Raw genomic sequence first — 9,194 nt, forward strand, 5'->3', positions numbered from 1 at the left:
GGTTATTAAGTGGTTTAAATTTATGTGGTCCATTATTTGAATAATCCAGCCGTTTCTGCATTTCAAACATCGATAACAGCAATGTTTATCCCATTGATAGTTTCATTGTTTTTTCATTGATACCGATAACTGCGTTTCATTATTTCATTGATACCGATAACTGCGTTTCATTATTTCATTGATAGTTTCATTGTTTTTTCATTGATACCGATAACGATAGCTTCGATAGGAAATGCTCATTTTTGCGTTAAAAGTAAACCGAGAAAAAACGCAGATAAACGAAAATGACTGAATTCCAATGGCCCTGGGAGTACACATTCCCACCGTTCTTCACGTAAGCAATTGGCAAATACTTGAAGCATGCGTTAAAAGACTTCCCCGACAGTTTACAGCCCCACGAAGAAACCAGACAGCAGCAGCTGAAGGTCTGGACGGATCTCTTTCTCAAATACCTCAAGCATACGAATAAGTTTTCACTCAGCATCAACGAACAGAGCTTGCCACTATTCCACAATGAGTCAATTCAGCGACGCCTTTCGCCGGAGCTCATACTAGTGATACTGGAGGAACTGCAGCGGAGTGGGCATGCAGCTGCCTTGGACAAACGCCGCCAGGAGTGGCAAGTGTATTGGTACACTCTGGATGAGTATGGGAACATGGTGTACGATTGGATACAGGAGACGGGGCAGACCAACAGTATTTGCACACTGTACGAAATAGCTTCTGGCGAGAGCTCCACTCAAATGGATTTCCACGGCGTGGATGAGTCAGTGCTCCTAAGTGCACTACAACTGCTGGAAGAGAAGGGCCGATGTGAACTAATTGAGCTGGACGGCAGCCATGGTGTCAAATTCTTCTAATTGGTTTTGTTGCTTGGTATATGTGTTCTCTCCACTGTGGCTTTTAATATGAACTATTTACCATTATTCTTTATAAGTATCAATTGCCTAGTCGATGTAGCCCATATCCATCTTTATGAATGCCATATGTCACAGCAAGTACTTTTTAAAGCAAAAATAAAATTACTTTAAAAAAAGTTCCCAAATTCGAATCTTTTGCTACATGGTATTTACACAAGGATGAATTCGCCCACGGAGGCACCTGGTGGCTAAATCGAAAACACTCATCTGATAAGTAAAACAACAAGTTGGCAGTCCCTCGTTTGTGTTTGTTTTTTGTTGGAGGTTTTTGCGCAAAATAGCAAAAATGGTAAGGAATATCTCAGCAATTGGTTTAATTTATAATGTACATAGTTTGTTTTCCCCACAGAGCGTCGAGGATATGATACGGGATATGGATAGCTTGCACCTAGAAACGGTGTTTAAGCATGCAGCTATTGCTTCGCTCACATGCAAAGGACGCACATTGGGCCCCGACCGGGAACCATTTTGGGTGGAAGGGCAGAAGAAAAGGGAGGACGAAGGCACCACAAATGCCGAGGAAACTGTTGCTGAGAAAATTATTGTTTCGCCTAGCATCAGGGAGAAGGAACCGAGCTTGTCCTGCTTTCCAGATGCAGAGGAAATAAACGCAAGTATATTCAAGCGGGAAATGGCGGAGCAGTGCAGGCAGAGTGTGCGTAAGCAGATTCAAGAATTAAAGGAGCGGCAACAAAGCCTGCAGATACAGCGCGATGCCCGTCAGAAGGAAGACGAGCTGCAAACGGAGCGTCTAGCCCAAAAAGCATTACGAGAGCAGAATGAGAATCTAATCAATCAGCAGGCGGAACAGCTGGCCCAGGTGCAGCTGGAGGCACAGCAGCGGCAACAGCTAGACCTGCGCAAGATAACTGATCAAAAGTTGCATAAACTGGCCCTGGAGGGCGTGTCACGATGCCAAAGAAGATTCGGCAACAAGTACGAGGGAATCATAAAGCTGTTGCTGTCATTGGACAAGGAGACGGTCCAGGTCTGTGCCGCCCAAAATCAGCAACTCAAGGAGCTGGGTGAAAAGTTTGATCAACTGGTTTGCGCTGTGAAAATGGGAAACTGCGAACAAAGTCAATATTTAAGCTCAATCATTAGGGCCGAGCAATATTGCAAAAGCTTAGACGACTTGGAAGGTGAAATGATTAAAGAACTGGCGGAATTCTCTGAGCTAATCCAGCAGCAGATTAAAAGGGAAGCTGCACAGCGTTTGGAGGAAGAGAAACAGAGAAAATTGGAGGAAGAAAAGAAGAGGTTTGAAGAACAGACGCAGAGACAGAAGGAAAAGGACGAGTCAGAAGCTCAGCAAAGGCAGCAATTGGCAGAAGAGGCTGCCAAGGCTGAAGCTGCCAAGGTTGAAGCTACCACGGCTGAAGCTGCCAAGGCCGAAACCGTCCAGGCTACACCACCCCCTGAGCCAAGTACCGTTAATGTTTCGCCGGCAGAAGGCAACATATCTGGCGCCTATGTCCACCCATCCCGACTAGCATTCTACAATGAAATCATTTCCCTCTATCAAGCCAAAGTAGATGCAGTAAAGCCCCTGCAGTCCGAGGAGTCATTGAAGCAGTATCGCACTGGTTGCCAAAGGGCAATAAACTTGCCCCTGAACGCCATCACGGCGGTCAGTCCGCAGCATCTAAGCAACAATTTTGAAAAACTTTACAACTTCTTTGCCGGCCAGCCCGTTAGAGTAATGAATGATGCCACCATTACCATCAATGATCATCCATTGGCTCGTGACTATTGCATGCTCTTGATGGCCAAGAAGTTCGTCAGTCAATCGGAGACGGCGATTTCTGGTAATCCCCAAGCGGCTTTTCCGTTTGCATCGGTTATTATGACCTTCTGGAAGTTGCTGCCGGATTTCGGAAAGGTTTTCCTAGCCTATCTATACAAAGAATCACCATATATGGTGCCCTATGTGATACCACAGCAGCCGGGACAGACAGCAGAACAATATCTAAAATCCATGGGCTATCGGCTGTCGGACAAAAACGAGCTGGAGAAGCCTGACATGTTTCTCAAGCGCCAAACTGGAATCGCCCGTCTCTACGCTGCTGTGATTATTACGCCTGGACGAAAAGCGGACGGGCCTGCGCACTGTTTCGGTCTGGAGGAGGGCTGGCGTTGGTTGGCTCATGTGGTGCATGTGAAACCGTTGCCAGACATCAGCGCCACCCTGATCATGGAGATACTTCAGACACTGGGCTATGAGTTGTGGCGCACCTATGGCAAGCAGTTCCTCAAGCTCTTGCTCTACATTCACATTTCCTATATGCCCCAGCTGGCCATCTACGATGAGGGCGGACCAAAGACGCGACTGGAAATGCTCTTGGGCAAGTTCCTGCGCGAGCGCCAGATTCCACAGGCGGTTGGTCTTTTGCCTCCTGGCTTTTGGTAGTTTTTAAATTGATCCATTTTTAAAAACTTTAATTATATAGATATATTTTTAACATAACGAGTAGTAAAGTTTGTAATTTTACCTACTATTTGGAATTACTTGTGGCAAATGAGAAAGAAGGCTGGCATTATCCAGATAAAATAGTAAATAGATTTTCAGAAATGCAACATTTGAAAGCTACGGTTTTATTGATCATAAAGTAGCTAAAGGCAGAAATCTCTATATGAACGCGTTGGGATTTGACAAATCAAAATCAAAAGAATTGAACTGAGCAAGCCTAGTCATCTTCATCATCATCTAGATCCAAGTCATCCAGTTCGCCGGCCAAATCAACAAAGAGATCTTTGTTGATGGGAGCAGCATCGTTGGCGGGTGCAGACGATGATGGGTTCTCATCATCGTCCTCAGAAGCCGCTCCATCCTCGGCTGCTGCAGTTTTGGCTGCTTCCGTTGCTTGATCCAGTAGCCTGGTGCTAGATGCTATGGTACCAGAACCATCCACCTCCTTGGCAGCCAGTGAAAGGGCAGCCAGATCGAGTTCCTTGAACTCAAAGGCATTGTCATCATCGTCGTCCTCACGTTTGTAGACATCAAAGGCCTCGCCCTCCTCGATGGGTCCGTCGTCCACGAGGTCCGGATTAAAGCTGAACATTTCACGACCAGAGATACCAAACTGTTTGCCCTTGCTAAAGTCGCTCTTCTTGCGCTCCTCATCAGCAACCATCTTGGCTTTCTTCTCCTGCAGCTTGCGTTTCTTCCAGGACAGGAAGGTTTCCAGCGTAACTCGCGTTTGGTTGGAGCCCAGAGCAGCGCGTTCCTTCTCGATCAGATCGACCAGCGAAATTTCGGTGGGCTTATCCTCCTTCTTCTTGTCTCGTTTCAGCACGTAACCAGCGGGCAAGGCGTGACGATAGATGCACTTCTCTCCGTTGGGACATTCCCAGAACCAACCGTACTTGGACTTTTCCACAGCTTCCAGGAAGTACTTGCAAATCTGTCAGGGAATAAGTATATTTAGTCTTTGACAATGAGCAGGCCGTAACTTGACTTACGATCTCAGTTGTGGGTCGTCGCTTCTCTTCAGCATGCTTCTTATCCACAACTTCCTTGAGCTTGGCATCATCCCAGTTGGTCATGAGGTCATCTTCGTTGTCGCGCATATCAACATACATGGAGCGCTTCTCCACCTTGTTCTCCAGGGACAGGTCGTGGGAGAATTTACACCTATCTCCCTTGGTGCAGAGTCCCTGCTTGAAGAACGCACACACCACCGACTTGGGATCGGTGCCCTTTTCCACCTTTTGCGTCTGCACCGGCTTGAAGATCAATGCCATCTCACGCTGATCGGCCAATTTCTTTTCCTTCTCATCTTTCTTTTTGTCGCCTTCCTGACGTGGATGATGGCCGCCGGCCTGAACCTGCTTCTGCACCTGCTGGATGAACTTTTGCTGCTTGGTGCCCTTCTTGTTCTTCAAGCCAAAGGTCTTGTCCTACCGATAAATAGTCATAAATCAATATCTCCGTAGAGCTATTATGCCACATCGTGGTTCGAAATCTTTGAACATCAATTATTCGGCCAAAGAAAGTCTGGCAGCAGTCCTTTTCGAACTCTAGCATACCTCAATGACTTTCTCCTTCTTCTTCTGTTCCGTTTTTTTGCTGGGACCCGCCGGCGCTTTCTTCGGCGGCATCTTATTGGCCGGTTTTGTAAATTAAAACAACCGAAAAATTAGAAAAATTCAACTAAATAAATTTTGCACCAACCACGCTGGAACTAGAGCTGGGAAATAACCTATTAAATAGAGGTGTCAAACCATCGAGGGCACTATCGATATTTTGCTGATGGCCTCTACTATCGATGGTTTTGAGACTATCATGATAGTATCGAGCTACAGTCGTTGCGCTTTTGATATGTTTGGATTGGCTGCTATAAAATACGAAGACACATTTGTAAACAAATCGACAGCTGCAACTTATTTTTACAATTTTTTTAATAATTATTTCAGCCCGATACTATCACGATAGTATCGATTGTTTTTTCAAAACATTCGACGTTGATATTCCTCGATATTGATATTCCGTTTAATATTACTAGCTAGCTGGGACTCTTAGCCCTAAACAAATAATTTTATCCGATAGATACATAAATTTTTTAAGAGATTGGCAAGTTTTCAGAAGTCCTTTTTATTGGATTATTTACATATTAAGGTTCAAACAAAAACAGCATAAAACGAATTTGTCGTCGTTTTGTGGCGTTGCCAGACTCGTGCAATTCGTAGTTGCTGCGGGCTGCCATACCGTGATATTTTGTGATATGAAATTCGTCAATTTTGATATTCAGTTTAATATTACTATATAGATGGCCCTCTCAGCACTAAAAAAATAATTTTATCCAATTCCTCAATGAATTTTGTTTAGGATTGGCTAGTTTTCAGAACTATTTTTCATTAAATTGTTTACATATTAAGGTTCAAACAAAAGCGGCCAAAGCATAAAACGTAAATGTTGACTAAATGTGACGTCAGTGTTGCAGGTCAACCAAGTATCTTCTATGCGTATGTACTTTTGTATACCTTATTTCTTTTAATTGGTGTTAAATGTTTTGTTCCAAGCTCCATTGAAACATTATTTATGATTTTATCCTAGATTGACATGTTTTTTACATATTAATGCACATGTTTGTGTGTTATAAATACATTTATCCCGGTTCTGATACCTATTATTGGTACCCGTGAGCTACAAAATTTCGTTTATGTCTTTACAAAAGAGACTGGCTAGTTTCGGCATTAATTGGAGCCTGAAATTACAAACAGTATCTCAAGTCCATAATATCTATTTTCCTAAGGTATTCAGACTTGTTGCTCATTCCGTGCCAAAGTTGCACAACAATGCTGCTACTTCATTTCCCCATGTTGCTGGAATTTTTCCCATACAAATCAAATGTATCATACGGGAACGCGTATGGAATCGCAACAATGAATCTTCATTCCATACGCGTTCCCGTTAAGAACATGTTTCTCCACGAAAATGAGGGGAGTCACCACAAAAATGCTCTCTTCACCACTGAAAAGAGAGCAAATTTTAAAAACCCACCACGAATTGAGAGCGAATTTTGAAAAACCACCACGATTTGGGAGCGAATAATATCGATATTTTTGTGCGCTAAATGAGATTGGCGGTCATTTTCAAATGTACATATATGGAAAAATAAATATTTCACTTGATTTGTTTTGTCGAGTGGGACTGGAACCTCAGAAACCGAGAGCGGTTTTGAGCCAAGCAAAAGGTTAAGAATAAAATGTAATTTTAAAAGCATAAATATACTATAGGATGTTCAGCCGAGCTTGGATACTTATTTTAGATAAATAAAGACGTACCAGCAGAAACCAGTGGGTTCTGGATTAATAAAAGAAAACAATGGATCTCAAAACCAAAACATGTGTTTTTTTCGATTTCGATTTAACTGATTCTGTGAAAATCGGCGACCTGCCAACCTGTTTGTTCGTCAAGGAGACTGCTAACGCCAGATGTGTTTTATAGGTTATGCTGAAGTTGGGCGCCAGAATTGAAATATTTGACATGGATTTCGTAATTTATGCTTTGAATTTTTAAATTATTTTAGACAACTATTGCTTGGAAATAAAGGCTTGTTTTGTCTTGGAGTTCCCCCATTTATTTATTTATTTATTATGCATGCCCTGCCCCTGCCCACAAACATCTGTTTTATTATTATTTCGTGTGGATAGTATATGCATACCATACCCACTTCAGGGAACAGCACACCACCGCAACACATGTTCAAGTTGTACATATTTCAATTATCTGCTGCGGGTCTCGTCTCCTGTCCCCTCCACAGCCAATGCTGAAATTGTTTTCAAAGGTCTGTCTTTTAACTCAAACACACCACACACACACGAACACACAGAGACGCAGCGACATGGCTCTTGCTCTTGCTCTCCGCTCTACGTCGTGGGTGGCCTTTGATTCGTCGTCATCGTCATGGGTGGTCTATTAGCCCGCTCTGCCTCTGCTCTCGATATGCCCGCGTATATGTATGCTCTCGGTCGGTCGGTCGGTCGGTCGGTCGGTTGGTTGTTGTTGGCTGCCCCCATTGATCATTCTCTCATTTGATAGTGCGTGACGTTTTAATGTTGCTCTTTCACTCGCACTAATTTATGCCGCCGATTCCGGTGGCAGGGCGCCCCATTTTGATCCTTCTTTACTCTTGGGGCACACTCAATCTCATTTATTCGAGCATAAAATTAGCAATTATTTGTTTTTCTCCCCCCTACTCTCGCTGCCCACTTGTTTTTATTTGCCTTTTAAGTGTGCTTGTGTGTGCTCCTGGTCCCTGGGCCTGGACGAGCATTGTGTGTGGTCGGGTCGGATCCGGGCGGATCGTTTCTCCCATGATATGGGGGTATTATTTGTTTTTTAGCTTTAATTCGAGCGAATCTTTTTAGTTTCCTTCTTCGTTTACTTCTTCTTGGGTTTCTAGGAACTATTGTTGTGTGCAAAAAGTTCATAAACTTTAAGTTTACTTTTATGGTTCCGCAGAAAACGAAAATTAAATTAGTTTTAATGGCTTGCACATGGAATATTGCCTAGTCCTTGAGCCCCTGTGTGGCTCCGCTAGGCACGTTGCACTGTACGACAATTTAAAAGGTTGCCCCGCGGCGGCAATCAAATTATGACAAGCAACGGCAGCAACATCGAATGTTACCAACAATTATTCCGATGTTGACAGCAAGATAGATAGCAATAATTTGCATCACCATCAAGAGAGGCGGCAGCAGAAGCAGCAGCAGTAACAAGAAACAAGAATCAAAGAAGAGCAACTAGAGCGGCCATTCTTGACGAGAGCCATAGTCGCCACTCCGACTATAAGATACCCGCTACACAGATTTATACTCGTAGGTCCCTACATCTCTATAAGGGCTCAAACTATCCACAGTTTATTGCCTGACCTGAGGTTTTGACTGGGAAGCTGAGTTCCCATAAGCTACATGCTGTAAAACTTTATTCTGGCTGCTATGACACTAATAATAAAAAGTCAAAGCAGCATTACCTGCCCCTGCCCCCGCCCCTGCCACAACCACACATGCTACTCGTACTTTTGACAATATAACGCAACGGCGTGGCGACAAGCAACAACACAGTGCCACGCAGGGGCCACTCAGAGAGCTATCCCCATCCCCTCGGATAACTGCGGCACTCGGTGGCGGCATCATGCACGGTGGTCTCCACATCTCCTCCATCTCGGGCTTAGTTGCTGCTGTCAATCTTTGGCAAAGGCAAATGTGGCTGCTACTGTTTGCTGCAGATGCACACAGGCACACGCACACACATAAACACACACCACACACAGTCTTATAATTGCATATAGCGCCAGTTGCAGTTCCGGTCCGTTGGGTTTTTGCTGTTGTTGTTGTTGTTGTTTTCGTTGCTGTTGCCCCTATTGGCGGCTTGGTTGGTCCTCTGGCTGTTGCACGCGCTTTCTTTTTTGTGCGGCGCCGCCAGCAGCTCACAGACAGACGACTCCCTGGTATATGTGTGATTGGTGAATGGCATGTTGCCACCCAAGTTGCCAACTGTGCCTCTCGGTTGGCTGGCTGGCCGCGACTTAATAGCCGCTTTCATTGGCCAAAAGCCTGATCGAAGACCACACACGAAGACGAACTTCAACTTCGCTTCGCCTTCGCGTCCGAGATCGTGGTTGTTGTTGTCGTCGTCGTCTCATCGGCAACATCGCCGCATTTGCCTTGATGTTTATCAGCAATATGTTGCCGCAACATGTTTTGCCAAAGCATCAAACGGTAGCAGCAGCCTCCTCTTAATTACAACAACACCAACAAACATCCAGA

The 9,194-nt window shown here is 44.4% G+C and overlaps 3 protein-coding genes across 3 annotated transcripts; 2 read left to right on the forward strand and 1 right to left on the reverse strand.

The window, feature by feature from the left end:
* Positions 1 to 213: 213 nt before the first annotated feature.
* Positions 214 to 1,009, forward strand: LOC111072660 (vacuolar protein-sorting-associated protein 25). Its single transcript, XM_022364656.2, has 2 exons — positions 214 to 334; positions 386 to 1,009. The coding sequence occupies exons 1-2, from the start codon at positions 285 to 287 to the stop codon at positions 858 to 860; spliced, it is 525 nt and encodes a 174-aa protein (XP_022220348.2). The 5' UTR covers positions 214 to 284; the 3' UTR covers positions 861 to 1,009.
* A 107-nt stretch (positions 1,010 to 1,116) lies between these two features.
* Positions 1,117 to 3,415, forward strand: LOC111072657 (nucleoporin Gle1). The gene is made up of 2 exons (XM_022364654.2): positions 1,117 to 1,209; positions 1,270 to 3,415. Exons 1-2 carry the CDS (start codon positions 1,207 to 1,209, stop codon positions 3,328 to 3,330), a joined length of 2,064 nt encoding a protein of 687 aa, XP_022220346.2. The 5' UTR covers positions 1,117 to 1,206; the 3' UTR covers positions 3,331 to 3,415.
* Positions 3,416 to 3,492: 77 nt separating this feature from the next.
* Positions 3,493 to 5,111, reverse strand: LOC111072659 (zinc finger CCCH domain-containing protein 15 homolog). Its single transcript, XM_022364655.2, has 3 exons — positions 4,950 to 5,111; positions 4,383 to 4,820; positions 3,493 to 4,324 (listed from the first exon to the last, which is right to left on the reverse strand). Exons 1-3 carry the CDS (start codon positions 5,019 to 5,021, stop codon positions 3,608 to 3,610), a joined length of 1,227 nt encoding a protein of 408 aa, XP_022220347.1. The 5' UTR covers positions 5,022 to 5,111; the 3' UTR covers positions 3,493 to 3,607.
* Positions 5,112 to 9,194: the final 4,083 nt, after the last annotated feature.

The sequence above is a fragment of the Drosophila obscura genome, unplaced genomic scaffold (genome assembly GCF_018151105.1).
Source record: "Drosophila obscura isolate BZ-5 IFL unplaced genomic scaffold, ASM1815110v1 contig_186, whole genome shotgun sequence".
Lineage (NCBI taxonomy): Eukaryota > Metazoa > Arthropoda > Insecta > Diptera > Drosophilidae > Drosophila > Drosophila obscura.